The sequence below is a fragment of the Gastrolobium bilobum genome, unplaced genomic scaffold (assembly GCF_033153095.1).
Source record: "Gastrolobium bilobum isolate Gb01-03AN ecotype WA unplaced genomic scaffold, APGP_CSIRO_Gbil_v1 utg66911, whole genome shotgun sequence".
Classification (NCBI taxonomy): domain Eukaryota; kingdom Viridiplantae; phylum Streptophyta; class Magnoliopsida; order Fabales; family Fabaceae; genus Gastrolobium; species Gastrolobium bilobum.
The window spans coordinates 60,183-85,816 of NW_026897163.1; the positions used below are offsets into that span (position 1 = coordinate 60,183).

General features: G+C 31.2%; 2 protein-coding genes across 2 annotated transcripts; one reads left to right on the plus strand and one right to left on the minus strand.

Moving 5' to 3' along the window:
- Positions 1-1,099: 1,099 nt before the first annotated feature.
- Positions 1,100-3,500, minus strand: LOC133304626 (endonuclease 2-like). Its single transcript, XM_061504670.1, has 9 exons — positions 3,365-3,500; positions 3,087-3,261; positions 2,693-2,800; positions 2,528-2,583; positions 2,341-2,424; positions 2,165-2,257; positions 1,990-2,057; positions 1,481-1,554; positions 1,100-1,400 (listed from the first exon to the last, which is right to left on the minus strand). Exons 1-9 carry the CDS (start codon positions 3,473-3,475, stop codon positions 1,285-1,287), a joined length of 885 nt encoding a protein of 294 aa, XP_061360654.1. The 5' UTR covers positions 3,476-3,500; the 3' UTR covers positions 1,100-1,284.
- A 17,680-nt stretch (positions 3,501-21,180) lies between these two features.
- Positions 21,181-22,324, plus strand: LOC133304630 (uncharacterized). The gene has a single exon (XM_061504676.1). The coding sequence runs from the start codon at positions 21,271-21,273 to the stop codon at positions 22,201-22,203; it is 933 nt and encodes a 310-aa protein (XP_061360660.1). The 5' UTR covers positions 21,181-21,270; the 3' UTR covers positions 22,204-22,324.
- The last annotated feature ends 3,310 nt before the right edge of the window (positions 22,325-25,634 follow it).

The window sequence follows — 25,634 nt, forward strand, 5'->3', positions numbered from 1 at the left end:
GCAGAAAATTCTCTAACGATGAAATAGTCTTACGCATTTTTTGTCTTTATTGAGCCTCACTAGGTGTGAGACAAGCAGCACCGTCTTGTGCATAAGATACGTGTGCCAGGAGCTACGAAGCACCGATATTTCAAAAAAAATCCTGACATATCATGTCTGACATTTTTTGACACTCTCGGATACTCCGACACTCCTCCGACACTTCAACACGCGTTATAGAAATTCAAAAAAAGATTCAAAGGTTAAGTTGCGTGAGTTTTTAGTTCCAACTATTAAATTCGTTAGATTACGATTATCATTGTATTGAGTTTAATATAAATATTTGAGATTTCTTATGTTTCTTTACAAAATTTATGAATATTATAAGTTTAGATACATTTTTTTGTTAAATTATTGAATATTAAATATAATATATACTACATGAATTAAAAATATTATTTAATATCAAAATGTGTCCTAACGTGTCGAAGTCTAACAAGAATTAACGTGTCGAAGTGTTGTGTCGTATCGTGTTACGTGTCTCGTGTCAGTATCGGTGCTACATAAGCTAAGAGAGTAAGATTCAATGTAATAAGTCAATATTAGTCTCACTTTAAGAATATAAGGACCTGTTTGGAGCACCTGATAAAGAAGATATGATAGGATAGCTTATCATATCTTATTTTATCTCTTGTTTGGTGGGTCAATAGAATATGATTAGCTTATCCTATTGTCTCATTTTATCCTATCCAATGCATGATTTCTTATCCTATGGGAAGAGCTGGGTTAGGATTCAATATGATAGGATATCAATATTGGATACTCAATAAATACCCACGCTACCCAATATATTTGTATTTATTGCATTATATTTTATTTTTTCTATCTCCTTTCTCTTTCTACATAATCTTATCATATTGCTAATCAAGTGCTCATCAAACACAGGACATGATATAGACTTATCAGCCTCATATCATATCCTACCTTTATCAACCTCATATCATATCCTACCATTATCCTATCTTGTCCGCCAAACGATCCCTAAGAGTTCACGTATGTAGACATATGTAGCTGGTTCATAACGGGTATTATAATGACTAATTTAGGATAAGATCTCTTCTAGATAGTGTACTTGTTGAAAACGGGTATTTGAAACAATAAAACCTGGATCTCTAATATCTGATCTACAACATTTTAACATCAACATTTCTCTAAAATCTTAAAAGACTTCAGCTAGTGCTAATCGAGTTACAAATTAGTTGACACTTTTATTCTTTTTGTAGACCTATTTTCTCTTTCAATAAATCACATCGACATTGCCAACTGTTTGTCGAAAATACTGTTGAGAGTTGCAGCCAATCGAACTCCTCCTTGTGCTAACCTCAAATTGACTATTGGGAAACGTGACAGGAAGTAATCATCTGCATAGCACAATTTTCGTTATACAATGAGAAAAAGGAAAAAGAAAAATGTCTTATCTATCAGAGTTCTTATGGCTTACCTTCTAGTGCTGAACCTTCACTGGCATCTTTATATGCCCATTTACACGCATCTTCGCTACTTTCAGATGCATATCTACAAAAATTAACCCCAGTTAAGCATATGCACATTTTGTATAACATAGAGACTACTAAAGAAGCAGCTACTAGAATTTTTCTAGCTAAAAGTTTTTGGGATTTAAATCAATAAGATGGAAGCCACTATTCTCAGGAACAGAGGAGAATAACATTTGTACATGCTAGAGAATTTTTTGATACTAGTATTAGTTTATTTTGTGTTTAAAATAATTTACAATCAAAATCTTAGCGAGATAATTTATAATATATATATACATATTTATATTCTTCCTAAAAATTAAGCATATCCAAACATGGATTGATAGAAAAAGTATCAAAAATGAAATATCAGAAAACAAATTAAAATATAATTCCATTAGAACTATTCTTTGAACTGAACTAGTAGTGAAAGAATCAATAAATGATCCTAATAATAGATGCTGATGGAACATACATAGCTGGGCATGGGAAGTCATCAGAACTGCAGTTCTCCCATTCGTCTACTTGATCAGCCCATACTTTCTGTTTATTCAGAAAAAGGAAAAAGAAAATTGAAGAAAACATCAAATTTTGGTAGGCAATTCCTTATATTGATTATAATAAAAGATGCTGCATAGTGCATATAATACCGTAATATTCTGTTCAATTGCATCAACGAAATCGCCAATGTCAGAGTCATGGAATCTTTCAACTTCTGTCTCAATAATGCTATCATCCCAAACCTTTACATGGTATGCAATTAGATAGTGGAGAGTGAGATAGATCAAATTGTTGTCTAGTTGATGTAGCTAAGAATTTGACTCACATGGTGAAGATTTTGCTTCCTTTTGTACCAGTGAACATTTATTGTATTGCCTCCCTTGTCTGAGACAAAGCCACAATGTAGAGGCTGCAGATTAAGCACGTCAAAAAACCAATATATATGATGATTGACCACATTGCATATTCAAATTGAAGCATATAGTTGATTTGGTGCTTGTATAGATGCATACCTGATGGATGTCTCCCATAAAATGGGAAAGGAAAAAAAGAGCTTGTGTGAGGTTATCTGATACCATGATGTTACCATATCCAAAAAAGAGTTTTTAGTATACAAAGATGATAAATAGAAAAAGCATGGATACAACTGAGGTTATTAGTTTGAAACAAAGATTTACATTTAGATTCAGTGTCACTTCCATAGTCGAGAAGTTGATTGGTGTAATTGGTAATTGCCCCCACAACACATCGCCCTTTAATTCCAGTTTTGTGATCTAAACAATCCCCTGAAAGTTTAGACAACATGTCAGTTCTGTAGCACAACATGCTATTAACATCATTTTATAAAGTAGTTCACTAGATCTCTGAACCATAAAACAATAAACACCGGTAGTTTATTAATTATATATGCAAATTCTATGTGTTGGTATTTATGGTCTCGATCCAAATAGCATAAGCCAAACTATATTTTACAAAACAAAAGTGGTACGGATCAAGAGCAAAGAATAAATCTCAAATCAAACTCTTGTAAGGACTATGAAGAGATGAGAAAGGAATGAGAAAGTAAAATACTTTTATTCTGGTAACTGCAAACATTATCAGGAGTATCAGCAAAGTGCAAAGCAGATGACCAGGGAAAGATAAACTTGACATGATCTGCCCATGAACACTTGCTTGACAAGTCATTTTCTGCGGATTTTGGCAGCAGTTTTTTCACAGCCTTAGCAGCTGCATCGCTGAGGCGAGCCTATTTGTTCAAAAGTGAAAGAAAGAGAAAAAAGAATGTCACAATTGCATATTCAAACACAGGAAATATAGAGAGTGACAGAGAAAGACAACTAGATAGGTACCTGGGCAATCTTACAAACAATGGCATGTCCATCATCTCCCCACCCTTGTGCATTTGGAAGCAAAAGCATGAATGAGACTATGGCCACTAGCTGAATTCTGTAACAACCCATAGTTCCCAATAATGAAATTACTATGCATATACAAAAGTACATATATATGGGAAAACTAGTATGTCTGAAGTCTGAACTTTCTTAGGTAAAATTGAGTGACTCTTGTTATAATAATAAAAAGAAAGAAAGTTATTGAAATTTATTGAGACCCATAAAGAAATATTAAATCTTATACTTAAATAGATTTAATATTATTATGTCACTGGGAAACAAATAAAATTATCTCATTGAGAAGCAGAAAATCATTTTATTTCTAGTTTGTCAGGAAAAATATTTTGAAATTACTTTTCTATTAATATAATATATATATATAAATATATATGACAATGTAAGTTATATTCTAGAATTATTGATTCTATTTATATTTAGGGTTTAATATTTTTATTTTTATTGTAAATATATTTTCAGTCTCACTCACATAAATAAGTGGATTTCAATATAAAGAGAAAATATTAATAAAATTCATCCATTTTTATGTGAATGTTATAGGAAAATATTTTTATAGCAAAAGTAAAAGTATTTTTTCCTCATATTAAACTGCACTAATTTTTAGTTATATGTGTTTTTTAATACATAAAAATTCAATTATTAAAATTGAGTTGTAAAATTTTTATCTTCTTATATGTATAAAATAATTACCCATATATATATATATATATATATATATGAAAAAGTGTTTGTCATTTTAAATGATCTAACGTTATGTCATTTTAAGAGAGATATAGACACAAAATATAATTTTTTATTTAAAATTTAAATTAAGATAAAAACCACTCATCCTCTCTTCCATTATTTTTATTTCTTATGTTTATCTCTCTCCTAAAATGTCATAACTTATCTCGTTTAAAATGACAAACAACAAACTCATATATATATATATATATATATATATATATATATATATATATATATATATTATTATTTTAATTTTTTGAGAGAAAATGATGGTAAAGTGCATGAGCGTACGAGGGTTATGAAGTGCGATCTGTGTGGATAATATTTATGTGCTTTACGACAACTTGGACAGCTGGCAATGTAATATATTCGTATTGCCCGTATGGAAAGCGTGGAAGGAAGATATTATTATCTCGATGGATTCTACCTAATATCCAACCAAGTAGGAAGAATATTCGATATAGGAAGAATATTCGATAGGATTGTTATGTGATATTTGAAACATTTAATTTAAAGTTTTAATATATTTTTTGTATTATAGGAATAGAAAATAAATTTATTTTTTATATACATAAAAATTATATAAAATTTATATTTTTTTTCTTCTCTTTGCATGAATCCCATATATTTTTATATGTATATAAAAATTAAAATTACTTTTTACAATATGAAAAATATTAATTTCTTAATTTAATTATATAAGTGATTAATCGTGTGTAATTAAAAAATGATTAATCATGTTACTTTGATAAGTTAATAAAACCCTACAATATATGTTTTTTCGATGAGAGAGGATATTTTTATTATTAAATATTTCTATTACTAATTTATTATCATCTTAATTATAGTTGGATCTCACTTTTCGGCTGATAATATTTGAAAAAAATTCTCAAGTGAGAAAAAAAACAATTTTTAATATACTTCTCAAAGTATATAAATTGTATTAAAATAATAGTAAATTAATAATAAAAATATTCTACTCCTTCTTGGATAAGACTTGTCCCCACACTATTGACGTTGAGGGACTAATTTCTGTTTCGGAGGCATTTTTTTGGGATGCTTTTCAAATCTCTGATGATAAGGAAAAGGGAAAAGCTATACATACACAAAAGTCTCTACAATTTCATGGAAAAAAGAAAAAAAAGAAAAAATACAGAGTAGGAACCGTATATGATGGAGGGGGAAAAAAAGTAAAGGAAAGGATGGGATGGGATGAAAAGTCCCCTAGTCTAAAAAGAAATCATCTGCATATCTAACACATTGTTACGGAAAATTACAGGCATTGTTAAAAAATAAGATACATCATAGTAAAACAACATTTTATTTAATTGTTTAAATAGTATAAGTATTGCACAAAAAACAATTTAATAGACATCTCAAAATTTTAAATTTTTGTTAGTAATACTAATAGCTAAATTAAGTTATAAAATATTTCACACAGCATTAAAAGAGAAAAAAAAAAATCTGTAACTCTTTTTCCTCATTATCTCAATTCTCAACTCTATTGTGCCTAAAATAATACACAATTCAAGGAGTATTGTAATAAATTTTCATTCATAATATCACAAAATCTTTTGTCTATGTACATGTATTACTGAATAGCTAATAATACAAAAAACTATTTTGTAACTCCATCACTATTATATTATTGCTTTGTGACTCAGCCATTTATATAGTTATTTTTAGAGATTTATAAATATTATGTTACGTGATGAAGCTTACACCATGCTACACTCACAATGCAAATGAGTCTCACAAGTTTTTATCAAAAAATAAAAAATAAAAAAATAGTGGGGTCCACTTGCATTGTGAGTGTAACATGATGTAAGCTTCATCATGTAACATAATATTCATAAATCCCTTATTTTTATTCCCCTAAATATGTATATTTGACCTTTTTTCGTGCAAGGCTTGCCCGTGTTGAAAACAAGAATAGAACACAAATGGATTAGGAATTAGATATCAATGAATTTAAGGAAAAGTTCGATGGATTTGGCTAAACTGTTTTTGGTTGGTATAACATTTAATGCCTTCAAACTTTTTTATTTACATTAATGCCTTCGTTTTATCTTAATGACTTTTGAATTGGGTGCTTTCTGTTTATTCGTTTACCACAAAAGGTAACTCTTAAAAGATATCTCTATTTTTCAATCAGTAATTTTATTTACACAAACACTATTATTTTTCATATATTTCACAAAAATCTAAAATAGCAAGTCATTTTATTATTGTTTTTCTTTTTTTTTCTTGCCACAGTCAACCATTCTTTCTTTTTTTATATTAACTAAAAGTTTAAATGGTGTTATATACAGATATCTCATCAGGGTCAGGGAAAACCCCCACCTCTTTGAGAATTTTTAGGAGGAATTACTGTTACGACTTCGACAAGTGCATCGGTCGTAAAAGTAATAAAGTGTATTGAGTACGAAATCATTCACATGAGTATTACAATTTCAATCACTAATTCGATATTTACACTTAAGTTGGACAATCAATCAAGAGAGTTAAATGAAATTTGATCACGAATATTGTATAAAAACTAAATTAAATAACAAAGGAAGAAGGTAAAATTTGGATTACTTGTCAATTAAGAAACGCAGTTAAGGATTCGACTTCTCCTAATTTTCCTTATATGTTCTGAATTAAAACCTTAATCAATCGCCCCTTTTATGTTGCCCATCAATTCCCCTAAATTAGTTATAACTTAATCCTTTAGCATTCTAACCCTTTACTCCCTTAAGAGAATCATAATTCCTTGGTATTCAAGCATTAATATCAATAATCTTAAAAATGGCACAATTCATATTTTTACTCCTAGGGTCATACAAATTAATGATGAATGAGTCAAACCAAGTTCATATACCAACATCCTTATTATCATGTACGAAACCTAATTCAATCTACAAGAAAACTCATAGAAGACATTAAGCAAAGACACATTCATCCAATATAAAAAGGGAAAATTACATTAAAGATTAATTTAGGAACATAAAAATTCAATTAGGTTCCATCTAATCCTAACTAAAAAGAAAATCTAGCCTAACATGGTGAAATAGAGAACATAAGAAAACAAGAAAGTTTTCCCAAACTCCATTGATGTGTGATGGCGCGGTGAATCTTCAAGGTTCCCAGAGTAATCCCGACTCCAACCTATCTCCGGCTATCAAAACATGAAAGACTCACTCCTCCGATGAAAACTATGCCTTCGATGTCAAGTTATGTCAAAGACTTATGAAGAATAGCTTAAATAGATGTAGGAATCATTGGTTTAGGTGAAAATCATATAATGGGCCTTAATTGGGTCTGCAACTGGGCGTTAAACGGGCTAGAGCGCGTTAAAACGAGCTAAAATGCACTATTTTGACAATAAAACATGGTTTTGTATTTTGTTTATAAGTTGAGCTATACTCGTTCAATTGATATGATTTTGGTCTCGTTGGAAAGATAAAAGAGATATCTACAACTTCTATGAAGAACACGAGATCCAAATCCATCATCTTGAATGCAAAAAATTGATTGAAAGACAGCTTTAGAAAGATTTTCACTAAATGGCTCCTCCTCATTTATCGCTTTAAGTCCTTCAAGTTTAACCATTGTTTCAATGCTCTAATTAAACTCAATTGTCCTAAAAACAAGCAAAAATGATTCACATAAGTCAATAATTCAAACTTCATACTTTTTAGCCAAATAACTCTAAATTTTCATGCTTTTGACTAGATATAAGAGTGATTTTATTCCTTTAAAACATGATAAATTATGTGTTTATCAAATACATATCACCCACCAATAAAATCATCACATCAGCAAGCAAAGTTTGAACCTCCTATGGGATATGAACCAAACCCCAATTGTGTCCACCTTTGTTGGCCAACCGCTCTCTTTTAATTTTCGTGTCTTTATTTACAACATATCCAATTTGTCATAATTAAGTATCGTTATCTATTTTTCAACTTCACTCTTAGGGCATGTTTCTTAGGCGGATTCTTTATGATTTCCTTGGATTCTTATCTTGGTAAACTGAAATGCAACGTTTGGTAAACTAAAAATGTGAGATAATTCCAGGGAAGTTGAAATGTTAGGATTTCAAAATCAACCTAAAAGTTTTTAGGATCCCAACAAAAAAATTCCACGGATCAGATGGATTTGTGTGTTTCTCGGGAAAATCAAAAATTAATTGTGAAATCATAGACAAAAATGATCCTGTGACTTGTACTTGCATTGTAAAAAAACGGATTAATATATAAAAATGAGGGTATATTTGTAAATTTTATCTAAAATTTTATTATCAACCAAACATAGTAATATTAAAATTCTACAAATATTCTCACCAATATTTCTGCCTACCAAACACATTTTTTCTAACATTTTTGGAAAAGTTATTTTTCAACTATATTTTCAGAAATCATGATTCTCAGATAAAAAAAAATTATCCTCTACCAAACGCCCCCTTAAAGGAGACCAAACTAACTCTTATTGTTAAACTATTATTATTTTCTTGTTAAACATAACAATAAATTATCATAACTGAATTCGTTTTTAATATATTATTATTATTATTATGATAAGAAAGATTAGCCCCTCAAAAGATTCGCACACAAAAATATCTCAAAGAGTTAGTTTAATCTTCGGTGGCTCTTCCTTATCTTGGAAAATCCACTCCCTACGAATGTATGAAGAAATAACTGTTACTATTATTGTCATGCAGTCTTTTTACATGTCTTTTTAAATGCGAGACCAATTCTCACATTAAATATTAAAATTACCCTCTTCGTTAATTTTTAGTGAACCCAAATTTATAACACTAGTAGTCTCTTAATTGCAAAGTGTTAACTTGGAGAAAAAACTGCTTGAAAATGACAGCATTGTGAACAAAATCAAAACCGCTAGTTTATATTTAGCTATTACACCACCAAGCATGTGGATTAATGGTAAGAGATTGTATACGTTTAATCAGTGATTTTTCTGCACTGCATTATCTCTCCGTAGCAATTTCTTATCCTCTCATTTGCACAAACTGTCAGAAAAGTGTACGGGATGCCGGATGGGCGGAGAGGTCCCAGTTTTACAGTCATTAATAATATTGTTATTATTTAAATACAAATTGTACATATATTATTTTATTTAAATAATTTTAATTTTTTATTAGATGATTATAATTATTTTTATTAAGATTTGGTATGAAGTTTTGCATTACAAACCACGCTTTTTCTATTTTGATCCTTGCAATTGAAATTCGATCTTGCTCACCTGGACGAAACTGTTTGAAGATTTATTCAACAAAAACTCGGGTGATGGAGCAAGATGTTGGCACAAGAATTTTGGTGGCTTCCGTGTTGACGAAGGAACATACAATAATTTGAGAAGATAAAGGAGCGGGATGTTCATGGCAAAGAAACATTTAAATATTGTAATTTAAATAAAAAATTATAAATTATAGTAATTTAAAACTTATTCACAAATGTGTAACAACTGGTAGTCCGGTAGTGCTTAAATTTGGGCGCAATAGAAATGCATTGACACCCAAATTTGAGCACGACTCACCTAGGAATAACACGTGACATGAGTCTACAAAAAAAAAAACACGTGACATGAAATTTTGGAATGTCATATACATTTTGACTCAAGTGTTTAAGTTGAGTATTTTGTTTATTCTCCGTAACTTTTCAAAATCTATGTAGTGGCAAATTCACATATTTGTGTAATCACACACCTTATTAAAGAAATTACACAAATTATCCATAATTCTCAAATCCTAAACATAATGCAAAGATCCAACAGTGTACAAAATCATGGGATATAAATATCTATTTTCTGACAAGTTGATTAAGTTTTATATAATCTCTCTTGTCCATTGAAATAATGAGTCACAATTATTTGTAAGTGTTGGATAGTGAAAAATAATAGGAATTAAATAATACCATTTATAGAGATAAAATATGTTAAACGTGCACAATGAAGTATTTTTTGTAAAAAATTTTGAATACACTTCGGGTATTTCTCGATATATAGATCTCAAAAAATTACATGAAATAAAAAAATTACTTAATTCGGATATCCGAACCAAAAGTTATGGACACATACTAATTAATTAATTATTTATTTCAAATAAATAACAACCAGAAGATGTACATAAATTAACAGTTAAGATGATGATTAAGACTTCTAAGTCTTAATCTAGAGTCAAAAAATTCTTCCTTTATATATATTTCAAATTTTCAAAAAATTATTACATAATTTAATAAGCTCATGTTCCAAATTCCAAAAATTCAATATATAATTAATCAATCAAGTTTCACAAAATAAATTTACAATCACAATTAAGAATCCATAATACGTATTATAATTTAATTGGAAGTTATTATAAATTAATTTGCAATAAAAATATTATGTTGCATTTACACAAATTTTATTATATCATTATTTAAAAAATATGCATTAAAATCATTCATAAAAATATTAAATCAGTGATATATCTATTTATGTAATAATTAGTATTTAATATTTTTAAATTGATTAAAAACTATTAGTTTATAAAAACGATGACAACTAAAAAAGAAGAAATGTTATCTTGGTAGTAAAAATTATAACGTACAAAGTAAGGAGAAGATGGGCCAAAACATTTGGACTACAGCCCAAGTTTAATTCGAGTTTGAGGGGGATTTTGTTATGAAGAGAGGAGTGGAGCACCTAGTGGGTGAAAGACCTTGTGGTAAATATTCATTAGGAATATAGTGGGTAGTTACAATACATTGTAAAGATTAGTTACTGTGACGTTAATAGAAATGTAACAGAGAATGTTACAGTCGGTTATACATGTTAGGCTTTATAATTGTAATTGATGACGTGGACTTGGTGGTTACATATGTAGCTTGCTGTCATGAGTATATAGTAACAGCTGTTGTAACTGGAATATTCATTCAGAAATTAATAGAAAATTGCTCTGTTCCTTTTGGTTACTATTTTTCTCGGTTCAACCCTCTAACAGATTTATTGCCAGTGTTTCAAATGCCTCTAATGAAGGAAGTAGGGTGTTGGCAACTGCATTTTCTTCTACTCCCATCATAAGCTTCAAGATCTTACCTTTCTCCTTTGTGTGTCAGTATGATTTAAGAGACTCTCACAAAATTAATGTTTGAATTAATTGAGATTAAAAAATAAAAAGGGGGTCCTCTGCCTATGTTATATTTTTTTCTCCTGATTCCTGATATCAATACAGGTTGTTTCATGGGTTGCTTGACGTCAGAATTTTTTAATCAACGAGTTAAAAACTAGTCGTCAAACTGGTTCACACCAATTCTTGAACATGGGCTATTTAATGCGCAACTCAGTCCAGTCTCATGAATGATTCATCGGATTTTTGTTTTAAACCAGATGCTTTGAGCCGATTTTTATAACAATGATCCATAGTTCCCTCAAACCAAGAAACCTTTGACTAGGTTAAGTTGTAAAATCAATATCTGTTGGGTATGGCTCATACTTCACATGATGATGTTGGCCCTAATTGTCGGGGTCAGCAGAAAGGCAACTGGGGTCCCGCTCCCAGGTGAGCAGGCGGGGGTCCGGGGAAGCCGCCCCGGCGGGGGTCCGGGAGGCAGCGCCCCCAGGCCCGTAGAGGCTAGGTAATGTTTAGGCCTCTGTTTCTATTGTAATTTTCTTAGCAGTTTGGGCTTGGGCCCATGAATAGCTGCTGTTAGGGTTTCTTGTAATCTTATTTATATTTGCCTTGAAAACCGAGAGACTTGTAACGAGTGGCGGTGAGGTGAATATAGTACAGACAAGCTGGACGTAGCCTATATTGGGTGAACCAGGGTAAATCATCGTGTCAATCTCTCTACTCTTATCTCTTTTTCTGTTTTCTCGATTCTGTGTGATTGTCGATTTCCAACAATATCAAAATCATTTTTACTCAAATTAATTAGATGGACAATCCATAATTTGTCTCACACATAATGAGATTCACTTATGGTTCATTCTCTCACTCATAATCAGGAACCTATAGATACCCATCTTCAGTCGTTGAAAGTGTATATTTTACGCACTATTTAAAGAGCTATTATTCTGTTGAAATGCACCATAAAAATTAGCTGACCCATTTCACCCATCTTGGCAGAAAAATTAACACAACAAAAACATAGAACAATTGAACAAATAAAAGGTAGTTTTATGAAGGAAGTTTGACCTTTTGCACACAATCTTTTTGAATAATTCTTCTCATAATTCTTATTCCAATACTTTAACATTTAAATAGATAATTACAAGGCAACCAATAACATAAAAATAACTCTCCGGTAGCACTAAAGTAGGCTTGGCTATCAACCACAACATTTCCTTCAGTAGAGTGCAATTTCAAATAACATTACTTGTTTTCCAAAAAAAAATAAAAATAAAATAACATTACTTTAATGCATAACGGCACCTAATTAAAAGTAAAAGTTGCAGTCAACAGCAGCAATATTCTAGTGGCCACTTGGTCAATTTCGGTTATAATTAACAATTTTACAATGGAAAAGCAATATCTTATGTTACCGTAAAACAGTAACTCTTTTCTGTACAAACAAACATAGAAAGAAAGAAAGAGGTGATAGAAAGTTAAAAAAATGGGACCCACGAACGTCTTTGTGAGGGCAGGAGATGGTTACTGTTTTACAGCAACATAAGAGACTATTTTCCCATTATATATAAAGATAAAAACTCGCCTCCATTTTGAAAACCTGCATTATCTCGATTTGTTGTTTTCTTTATATTATATAGAAAAATAATTTTCTTATGTTATAACTTATAAGAAATGAATTATCTCATGTAATAAAAAAAAATTATAAGTGAGATTCACGTACAAAAAAAAGGAGAAAATATAGAGATAAAATCTATCCTCTTTTGTGTGTATAAAAAATTTATTTCTCTTATGCAATATAAGATAAATATAGCGTATAATACATCTTCAAATGTTTTACATATGTTTCATTTGAAATATAAAGCTTTTAGAGGGCATTTGGTAGGAGTTTTTTTTCCTCAAGATATCCAGACATTTCAGAATGGTATTTCAAATTGTTCATGTCTGGTACAAGTTTTTAAAAAATTCACCCAATAAAATGATTTTCTCGTTTCTTTGAAAATTGTAATGAAAAACACTATTTAAGAATACCACTTCGAAGGTGGTATTTTGATATGGGAAAAGTACTTGTCATTTTAAATGACATAAAGTTATGTCATTTTAAGAAAGAGATAGACACAAAATAGTTTTTTTTAATTTAAATTTTAAATTAAAAAAAAATTACTCACTCTCTCCCCATGATTTACATTCTTTGTGACCATCTCTCTTCTAAAATGATATAACTTATATCATTTAAAATGACAAACATCAAATCCTTTTGATATTACCGAAAAAATGGAAAAAGGATCACGTAGTAGATGACGAAAATGACCCCCTTCTAACCCTATTCATGTATTATGCAATATTATTTAGTCAAGGGTTGTTTTCGTAATTTCACTCCATTTTTCTAGAATATTTTACTTTCAACTAAAAATAGACTCAGGAAATTTAAACCAATTTCTCAAGTAATATTTCGGCCTATCAAATAATTTTTTTTAACCTTTTTAGAAAACTCATTTTTTCACCATATTCTCAATAATTATAATTTTCTGATAAAAAAAATTTCTATCTAACACTCCAAATATATTTTCAATTCACGGTTTGGAAACATCATTTTTGATGTTTTATTATTACTATTGGTCATCTCGATTGTCGTGCTTCTCACAAAGTTTTGGATCATAGTTTCTAAAGTGTGTGAACGGTCTGTTTTGCATTTTCATGAATTCAATGCGCATTGTTATTGCTTGTACCGATTAATACACAACAATTCTTGGACTTACGTAATTGCAATATTATGCTGCACTTTTCTTGTTTGAGTCATTGAATATATTGTGATCAAAGTTATCAACTGTTTCTTCCCTGTGCGTTGATATTCTTAATTTATTTTGCTAATTGTCATTAAAATTTCAGATCACATTGCTCTAAACTAAATCAGCAATGTGTTAAAGGTTATATATTTAATTATGTTTTTAATAATTTCAAAAAACAGAGATTTGTCAACAATTATATTATGTAATAAAAAAGTAAGATACAGGGTTTTAAATTAGGAATGATACTGGAAAGAAGTGAAACGTGTTATCAAAGCATGTTATATTTTACTCTTGGTGTGAGTTTTTCCAGGTGTCGCCCCGTTAAGGACACTTTAGGAGGGTATGACCTTTGTTTTTGCACGATACACATAATTTTGTGTGGCCTTTGTCCTCAAGGTCCATCTCATTACGCATGTGAGTACATTGAGGTCAATCATAAAAATCCCAACGTTTCTAGATTATGACACAAATCTGGACCATAATACTTGGAACTTCTGATCGCAAATATTAAAAACATTTTCTAACTTGGACATCTGGAACAAATTGCGTGCAATCAAAATGAATTGATGCACATACGGCAACATGTGAACATGGAAACTGCAATGCCCATATTTATCACAATCATACCGTATCTCATCTAGATTCACTTTGAACTTTGAACTTTGAACATCGGCCTTCTAGTGTATAATGTAGCAATAATCCTTGCATGGTGGTTTGAAATAAGCAGCAGAGAAGTGTTACAATAATTGAAAGATTGCACTAGTAATGCAGAGATGAGAGATGCTCTGCAAAGATATCATTAATTCATTGACACAAATAATAGCGGACCCAAAAAATCTTATTTATGTCTACTCACTTAGTGGCGACTGCATCCCAAAAAAAAAAAGTTAAAGAAAGCTTTAAATGCATTAGTAATCAATTTTTATTGCTTTTAGTTATATATAGCTTAATATATAAACTAAGGGAAAAAAGTTTCTGTAGTTAATGCAGATAAGTTATCTGTATTTATTCTCAAAACGACGTCGTTTTGGTATTGAAATCTTAAAAAATTATAAATATAAAGACTATTATAACCCTGAAATAAATTAAAATTACAAAATACCATGATTTTCGTCTCAAAACGACGTCGTATTGGGCTTACTGCAGATAACTTATCTGCAGTAACTGTAGAAAAAGCGAACCCATAAACTAATTATAATTTGTTCACTGTTTTCCAACTCAAACTACTATATATATATATATATATATATATATATATATATAGAGGTAGGATCCATTAACACCGGTGTCAAATTTAAAGTTTGACACCTCATCTGAGAGCCGTTAGATAAAAAAAGATCAACGACTCTGATTTGTAAGCATGTGATACCGTTGATCTTTTTTGATCTAACGACTCTCAGATGAGGTGTCAAATTTTAAATTTGATACTGATATCAAAAGATCCTATCTCTTTTATTTATATCTATATATATATATATATAGATGGCTCCCACTCTCACTTATAATTCAGTTAAGGAGGACACAACAGCAACTAAAACCAAAACCAAAACGATAAAGGCTTTAAACCTCGGGACTCATTCACTGGCTAGTTAGTGCGGATCTTATTAAAAGTCAATTTTAGTTCCTAGGATTGTGTCTACAATTGCAGTAAGTGGCACATAAATAGGTCCGCCACTGGACACAAAGATGCTTTGCCATTATGTAGAGTTCGAAAAAAATGTGAAATCAAAGTTTAATTGTTTATATATGAACTAGAAAGATTTCCTTCAATTCATCCTCTCACTATGTAAGGAGTAGCCATATAAATAAACTCGCACCCGTTTTTAAACTATTTAAAAAATATGATCTATTCCCTAAATATAACACAAATTTATTCATGTTTAACCGTTGAATGGTTCTCGTACTCAAGTACGACACCAGATACTCGAGTATCATGGTCCTGTACTCGAGTATGATGACTTTTTTTTCTTCATAAAATCAACTTCAAAAAGTCATAATTTTTGACTTGAGAGTCTGAATCAGGTGAATTTTTTTTGAAATATTTAAAAACAAGGGTATAATGATATTTTTTAATTTGGAAAAAATATTTATCCTTTTAAAGAATATAATTTTGTGTCATTTTAGATCTTAACCGTTGATTTCTGTAAATCAACGGTTATGATTTATTGAGTTTTATTGTGAATTACTAATTAATTAATAAATTTGACCCAATAAGTCTTAACAATTGATTTATGGAAATCAACGATTATGATCTAAAATGACACAAAGTTATATCCTTTAAAAGGACAAACATTTTTTCCTTTTAATTTAATTAGAGAAACAATGGTTAAAAAGCTCAATATAAGGGTTAGTTATTGGTACTACTTGCAGGCATATAATATATGATTTAGTTTATGAAGAATTTAAGACCCAATTTGTATCACCGCAGGATCTACAAGACCCCGACGTAGGCAATTTCCAGATAATACCCTTTCCGCCAATGCTACCCAATAATTTGATTTTCCTTTATGTATCTTTTCTAGGATGACCCAATCTACACCCTAGGTTGTGAAGAGTAGCATGCAAAATGAAATCGCATGAACCTACCTCCTTAAATGTTATTAAGTCATCCTTCACTTATAAAAGAGGGCTCATCTATATTTTGAAATTAGCCATCATTTTATCCTGGGGATGAATTTATTAGTAATGTAATCGGTGCAATTGTGGGGATCCTAAAGTCGGATATTGCATACATGCGTAACCTATACACATTTAATACTACCTTATTTTTCCATAAACTTGTGCTAGTGGTTCTACATTAGATATTGTCTCCTGAACAAATGTTCAATCATATCAACCCACCACGCTTAATTTAGAGGAAGATACCAAGATGAAGCAGTTTCAAATTTTGATAAACAACAAAGGAGAGGAAGAGGACGCCATCGAGTTCATTTATTTAACATGCATACTTCACAAAGTAGGAATAGTCATTGTTTAAAAAAGTAAATTTGATGTATGTCTTAAGAGAGATGTCCAATCAACAACTGATGGGTTGATTTTGGATCAAGATGTCCTCTCTCAAATACTTATGGGGAAATATCTTAGATAATAGTAAATTACTGTGCACTATAATAACAGCATATCCAAATGGTAAGGTGTGTGCACAGTAACGTCCAAAAGAGAGGGTTTAGAGTGTGTATATGGTTGGTTTAACCCTCTATTTTTAGACGGGTTACCCAGTAGGAGTGAACTTCTTGTCCTCTTAAGAATATTGGGGATCCAATTCCTGATCCATTAATGTCGCATTAGGATTACACAATTAATGAATATTTTCTTAATTTTCCTCTTAACTATTACCCCTTCGGGGGCTTTCTAAAATGTAGGCCTTTATATCATGTCCATAACAATATGTTTTTTTTTTAATGTTCAGTTGGATTGAACAGAAAATGTCTAGCTAATGAAAGCTGGAGTGAAGAATGATAGAGATGTTTGATAAAGGATGCATTAGAACCTTTAGCCAATTAGCTGACTGAAAGAATAAAAAGTGTGTGTACACACGAGGAATTGTGAGAATGCTTTGGATTTCAAGGGAGAATCAGTACTCAAAGTATGCGTGAATGTCCCCCAGACAGTGTAGTAGCCTTTTATAGAGGTTTTGTGGCAATTAGGAGAATACGAGGTGATCCAAAACTGAAATCTCGCACGTGGTGAGCGTGGATAGTGCAGTGGTGAGAGACCAAAGCATCAGTTGTCGACACGCGACAAGCAGGGGAGTTCCGCCCATAGACTTGAACGACCTCCTTCCTAATCGGATGCCCACTTCTTAAGGGGGCGTTTGGTTGAACGATTTTGAATAAAAAGCCGGCGAAATGTGAAGTGGGATTTTGAGGTTACTACGTTTGGTTGAAGGATTTTTCTAATTTTGGCTATGTAAAGCATTATGCTATGAAACTGATTTGCATATCTATTTCTATGCAAAATGCCGGCGAAAGATACCCTTTTGGTATGTGGTATTGCGCTTTTGCTATCTATTTGGTCAGAGTGTTTAATACCCAAATGACGAGCGTGCCCTCTATTTGGTTTTACATATGGACGTGATGCTGGAACAGGGGGTTATGGTGGTTCGGCTGTGGATCGGTGGTTCGATTTGGGAAAGGTTGAAGATGGGGAGTTGGTTTGTGATGGTGATTTGGGGAAGGAAGGAGCTTCGATGGTGGTTTGGGGGCTGAATGGCTGGGGTTGGTGGCTCGGTTTGGGTTATGGGGCGATGAAGATGGTGTGTGGTGGAAAAAGGTTGACGGTGGAGCTTGGCTATGGGTCTGTGTTAAAAAAAAAAATGAAATGATGGCTTTTGGAGTGCTGTGGGTTTTGTGGTTGGCTGTTGGTTACCGGTTCTTGGACTGGATCGGTGAGTTATGGAAGGAAGAGGACCGGTGGCTCGGTTGAGATGGAGAAGAAAAGGGGTGGTGATGGTTTCTGGATCGGTGGCTAGGCTGGAGATGATGGGGTGGGAGGAATGTGTTTGGTTAGGTGATGTGGATCGATGGGTTCTTGGTGGCCGGTGGCTGTTGGAGCGGTGGTTCTAATAATAAAAAAATAAAATAAAAAAATAAAATAAAAAAAATAAAATAACTAAGTAAATGAATAATCAAAAGCAAGGTTATTTTGGTAAATGCACATTTTTCCCCATCTATATTTAACCAAAAGCCAAACAGAGACTTTACAAAAGTTACCTAATTTTCCCGGTAAAATTTTTCCTAACCAAACAACTATTTTTACATTTTCCTATCAAACTCACTTCCCAACCATTTCCCTACTAATCACATTTTCGTATGATTCATAAAAATTTATCTTCAATCAAACGCCCCCTAAGGGTGTGCATGACAATCTTCCTAGAATCATTTGTTTTTTAATTTTTGTTTCCGGGAATAGAAATGGATTGAAATAGTGTTTGTCAAAATCGGTTTATTTTTTGTTCTCGAGAATGAATCGATTCAATTTCTGTGCTGGGGAACAGAAAAAAGAATAAAAAAAATTCTGTTTTTTTATTTCTGGGCACAAAATGAAAAACACTTGTTTCTCTCAATCACTCATCACCACTACCACCATCATCCCGACATGACCACCACCATTACCACCATCAGTACCACCACTATCAGTACCACCACCACCACTGTCACCAACTACCACCACCATCGCCGCAATCATTATCGTCACCACCAACACACTACCAATACCACCACCACACCATATGAAAAGGAAAGTGATGATCCGAAATTTTTTTATGCTTAATAGGAATAATTTTCTATTCTATTGTTTGTTATGTTATCAAAAACAATTCTCATTCTCAAAATAAAAATAGGACATGTTATCAAGCACTTTTTTTTTCTCAAAAACTATTTGAGAGCACAAAAATAGGAATTTTTTTTTTTTTTTTCAGAAACAATGCCAAGGAATAGAATGATTGTCATGCGCATCCTAAGTTTATGAAAAACCATATTATCCTGGAACCTAGCTTGAAACAATTACAAAATAAACTATTTAAACCATAAATATGTTTTACCATATGTGTATTAACATTTTATAAATGTTGTTCAATTAAATATAATAATATAGTTTAAATTTGAGCACAAATTTAAATTTATAATATTGATGCAATAAAAATACAATTATTATCATTCTATTGAAAAATATATTTAAATAAGCATTTAAAAGTTTAAGTTTTTCAATTTTTAAAAAAGGTTGTTAAAAAAAGCAGTATAAGTTTATTTCTCCAACATTATTAAATAAATAAAGTATTAATAAATAAGTTCATAAGCAAAAAAATATGTAAAACGTTTTAAAAATTTGAATTCAAACGTAAGTAAGGTAAAAATTAAAACATTGAGCCATTTTTTTCATTCGATTTTATAAGAGTTTTGTTGTAGGAAAAGTGATTGTGTAATGTTATAGAGATTCATTTTGCATGTCTTAGATTTTTTTTTTTTTTTTGCTTTAAAAAGTGCGGGCCCCACAAAACATGGTGTGTGTCGGAAATTTTTTTGTGTCGTATTAAAGTACAAACTACAATCCCTTTTTCCTTCTAAATAAACTCCTCCAGTCCTAGGTGTTTAAGACCAACAGCAAACAACCACTAGATAGCAAAATAGGCACTCAATCACTCCAGAGCGCGAAGAAAATCAAAAACCGACCACCTCATAATAAAACCAATTGACTTTTCAACGCGATAGTGTGTTTGAAAACTGACTTTTCAATAAGAACAATTTAAAACATTGTGAAAATCATGTAAAAAAAATTAAAGCATTGATATTTTTTTTTAAATAAAACACACCTCGCGAAGATCGTCAAAGGTAGCTCCGTTGAAAATTGAGTATCTAAGGATTTATTTTTAAACTTTAGTCAAAAGTAAATTGTTAGAATTTTTTGGGTTCACAAGAAAATTATCTTCTTCTTGAAAAAGAGATTAGCCTCACCATTCGAAATAAGAAATGGATTCTTTTAAGTTAAAAAAATATAATATAATCACTTGTCAAAATCATAATCATACAAAGCTGAATCAACAATGATGGTTTTGTAATTATTTATTTTGATATAAATTTTTTTTTATCACCATTGATCTATTTTTATGCGAATATAATTCTCCACATAAATCTATCATATTTTGTTTAATATGATAAAATCACTCCAATTTTTTCCACCAATATAAGAAACTATTCTAAACAAAAACAACAACAACATACAACCAACAGGCACTAAATCACAAGATTCACAACAGAACGTGACAAAGTTAAAAACAAAAAAAAACCGACCACCTCAAAAACAAAACAAAACACAGACAAAGCAATGACCTGTCACCGCGTGTCAAGAAAACCCACTGGGGAAGTGCTAATTAACCCCAACAACATCCACAAATTTTAGTTTCCGGCCATGACCGGTTCACTGAGAGGGACCCACCCGTTACTTTTTGGGCATATGATGACTCAGCTATCCCAATCTTCTATCATTTCATTTGGTTGTTCCAAAAAGCATCCTCTCTCTTTTTCTTACGTGGGACTATAGTCCTCTTCAACAACCACTTCTTCTTTATCATCATTATTATTTTCATTTATTTATTAGCACTTCATTTCCTTCTCTTTTCCCTATAAATCACTCTCACTTTCCCAACTTTCTCTCCTTCACCCCTTTTTAAGTTTTCAGCTTCCATCTTCTCAAATTTCAATCCTTTCTCAAAAATCTAAAACATGCAAGTTCCTTTGATCGACAGAATCAACGATCTTCAAGTGGGTTTGAATTCTCTGCAGAACCCATCATTCCCTTCTCTTTCTGGGATCCAATCCGTTTCCATAGCTTACAATTTCTGCAAATGGGGTGCTGTAATTCTCGCTCTAGTGGCCACCGTCGGCAGCATCATCAACAGAGTCACCATTTTAATTATACGGTTCCGCAACAAGGCTCCTTCTCTTCCTTCTCTCTCTTTTGATGATGACGATGATTTCAGCAGCTCCGATGACGGCGATTACAACGACGATGACGTAACCTACTCGTCATCGGAATCCGAAGACGAGCCATCTGTGTCTTCAAGTTTTCTTCGATTGGATGAGTATTTTCGACTCAGAGGTAGTAGTAGCGGTCTTCATCAAAACGACGACGAGTTTCAGACTCAAAACGGCATACATAAACGATGTCGTAGCATTGGGGATATCTTCTTCCTTTCAGAACTCGCCAACAGCGAAAGCGTCGTCAAGCTCTGGGACAGCATAGGATTCGGACTGGGGTTAGATTTCGACGATTACGAGGAACCCCTCATTTCAACTTACGAAACCAACAAAGGAAAGCCATCGCCGCCGGCGACATCCACGGCGTCGCCTGCGGTGGTTGTCTCTGCCGGTGAAGGCGCGTGCGGTAATCTGGCCCTGGAGATTTGGGACACGCGCCTCCGCCGGCGGAAACCGTCTGTTGTTGCTGAGTGGGGGCCCACCATGGGAAAGACAGTTCGCGTGGAATCCGGCGGCGTGCAGAAGGTTTATGTCAGAGATGACGGCCGTCATGGTGTGACAGTTGGCGACATGAGAAATGTAAGCACGCCGTTAGGAAATGTGACGGAATCTGACGCCATTATTGTTTCGGAGGAGTCTTACGGGGAACAGCAATCAATGTTGCACCAACCAACTTGAATAATTGCAATTTCTGTTTGGTGCTGAAAATTTAATTAAAAAGGAGAAAAAAAAGGCACGATTTAAAAAAATTGTTTGTTTGTATTATTTGAATTAAAGTTTATAATTGTAAATTAATAAAGTAGTTCTTTGATTGTATATAGATGTCTCAAGCGCGTGGTTGAAAATAGACTATCTTGCTTCCAGAAAATTATATTTGGCTGGCTTATGATAGAAGTTTCATAACCGGCGTTTCAAAAAGATTGATTTTAATTTATTGAAGTATAAAATTCATAACAGATAGCTTTTCAAAATATGGAATGCGGTACACGCTTCATAGCTGAAACGTCCAAGTACGATTTAAAATATAAAAGAATTTAATTTTAATATAGTTTGAGTATAAAAATATTAAAGTGGCACGGGATACGAGTTTGAATTGAAAATTGACAAATGACTGTTTCTTAAATTTATTTGTAATTAGTCTAAAATTACATCGATTTGAACTTTTTAAAAATAAATTTTATTAAAAAATTAGTGGTTTAATACGCTGAACCAACCCACAACTCACATTGCACTAGATTAGACTAATATAAAATAAGAATCAAATTACTTTGTCTTTTTTTACCCGCATTCTTTACTCTTATTCTAATTAAAAAATGATGCATTGGCCAAAAATAAAAAACGAACAAGAAAAGTATTATCATTTGAAAATATTCCATTTACTTGTCCTTTTCCCTATTTTTTAATTAAAAATGACTTCTTAAAAAATAACAACTAAAAAGGAAATATTATTGGCATTTAAAAATTTACTGAAATATTAATTTGTAAATGGAGGAATATGAAAAGAAATAGATAAAAAATGAGGTTTTTTTTTTTGGTTACAAAAAATAAAATAAAAAAATGAGGTATCTAATCCCATGAATATTAACCCCAAACATACTTTGGGCAACTTAACCAAGTTTATTTTTGATATTTATAACTTGTAAGTAGGGGTGAAACTAGGTCGGGTCGGCCTACAGGGGCCTACGGCTCAACCTACGACAGGCTAGACCTGACCTAATATATTTCGTAACATAGGCCGGGCTTGGGCCTTGAAAAAGCTTGTTTAATAAAAAGACCATAGGCCCTCTTTCATAAAGTCTGGCCTATAAGCCTACAGGTCAGCCTATATTGTATTATTTATTTTAAATAAAATAAAATATAATAAGTATACATTGAAGAAAAAATAAAAGATATAAACTTAATCAATTGCAATTATTTATAACTTAATTATATTCGATTATATTTTAATAGAAATCTGACTTTCTTTTTTATGTAGGAGAAACCAACCTCTCGGCATGTTAGATTGTATATATGAATATATTAAAAGATTTTTGGGAGAGGTTATACTTACTACAAGCATCATGTAGTTATTTTAATTTACATAGTATGGATTTATTTGTTGGATCTGATAAAATATATGTCATTTAGTTTGAACATTTTGTTTTTGAAAGTGACTTAAATACAGATTGTATGAGTTTTGTTGTGATTCATGATTCTGTTTGGACGTTAAAATTACGAGTTTTGGTTTAGCAACAAAATTTGAGTATTTTGTATAGTTGATTCATGGTTCTATTTGGAAGTTAACAGTTAACAGGCTAATGGGCTAGGCTAGGACATTTGTTTTTTTATAAACGGGCAAAGACAGGCTAACAATTAGACTCATACTAGGCTTGGGGCAGGTCAAATTGAAATTTTTTTACGTAAGCTTGACTTTTCGGGGCAAAGCTTGGTCCAGCCCAGCCCACTTTCACCCCTTCTTGTAAGTAACACCTGTTAATTTGTTTAAGAGACACTTTTTCTTCTTTATCATTAATGCATATGAAAAATATTTCTTGTTCTTAACTTTTATATATATAATAATAAGGGTTTGATATTTTTCTTGTTGTAAGAAATAAATTTATCTTCTATATACATATAAAAATGCACGAGACATATGTAGAAAGAACATAGAGGGAAAAAAATTGGGTCTCATATACTTTTACGTATATAGAAAATAATTTTATCCCTTTTAATATAAAAAAATATTAAAGCCTAATAATAATAATAATAATAATAATAATAATAATATCAAAGATAGACAAATAATCAAAGGGTAGCGTGAAAAGTAATGCTGTCATTTAGACACGCAAATCATTTAATAAAAGCATTTTTCTAAGTAGAGTCATGTTATATATTTTTAACAGTATTTTTAAAACAATATGATTGATATCTTAATGATATAATAAATGGGTGAATGAATTGTCATGTTATATAATAGGGAAAAGTTCACCAATGACCTATGGTTTATTCCAGAATCACTTATGTTCATCTGATTTTTTTTATCATATTTGTCTCTGTGCTTTGTAAAAACTAAGAAACCACAAGGGCATATGTGATAAAAAACATACCCTTTTACAAACCACAGGGCATATGTGATAAAAAAATCACAGAAACATAAGTGATTATGAAGTAAACCACAGAGATATTAGTGAACTTTGTCCTATATAATATAACAAGATATTCCTACTCTCATAATTATATGTGGGCTCCACCTCTTATTTTTTTTCTCTCCACTCTTCTCTTTCCTCTTTCCTCTTCATTGTGAGAGTAGAAATTGTTATCTTATATCATATAACATAACAATTCATTTACCCTAATAAAAAAGGGTTTAATAAGAGTTATGTTGTAGGAAAAGTGATTGTATTATGTTATAGAGATTCGTTTTGCGTGCCAGAGTTTTTTTTTTTTTTTGGTTTCAAAAATTGTGGGTCCCACAAAATGTTGTGTGTGTAGGAATATTGTTGTGGTCATGTTAAATTATAGATACAAAACCCAATAAAAAATTACAATAAATCATTACAAATATACAAATTAAAAAATAAAAAAAATTGTTATGTTATTGATCTGAAAGCCCGATAGCGATTCATCTACGTAATCATTTCCCCAATTTTACATCCTTTTCGTCAATTTCCAACTGAGAGTGTTACTAACTTTTCATATACCCCTGCAAAATAAAAAATAAAAAATTTCATATATAATAATTATGATTATATTATTTTATATTGTATAAGAAAAAAAAATTCTACGCACACAGAAGAAAGATAGATTATACTTTTATTTTTTTCTCTTCTCTTATCGGTGGATTCCACTTATAATTTTGTTTTTATTACATAAGATAACTATTTTTTTATAACACAAAAAAATATTTCTCTAATAATAGTGATATAAAAGATAGTAAATCATTGTTTGAGAGTTCTTATTTTTAGTTTTTTTTAAGTAGAAGCTTAGTCAATAAATGTTTTTATAATAAAAATAACTTTTTTAAAATAAAGAAAAAATCTCAAAATTAAAAGCTGCTAGAAAGAACTTTTTTAAAATGCATGTGGGTCTTTTAGAGTTATCACATTTATTTTTCAATTATACTCTTATTC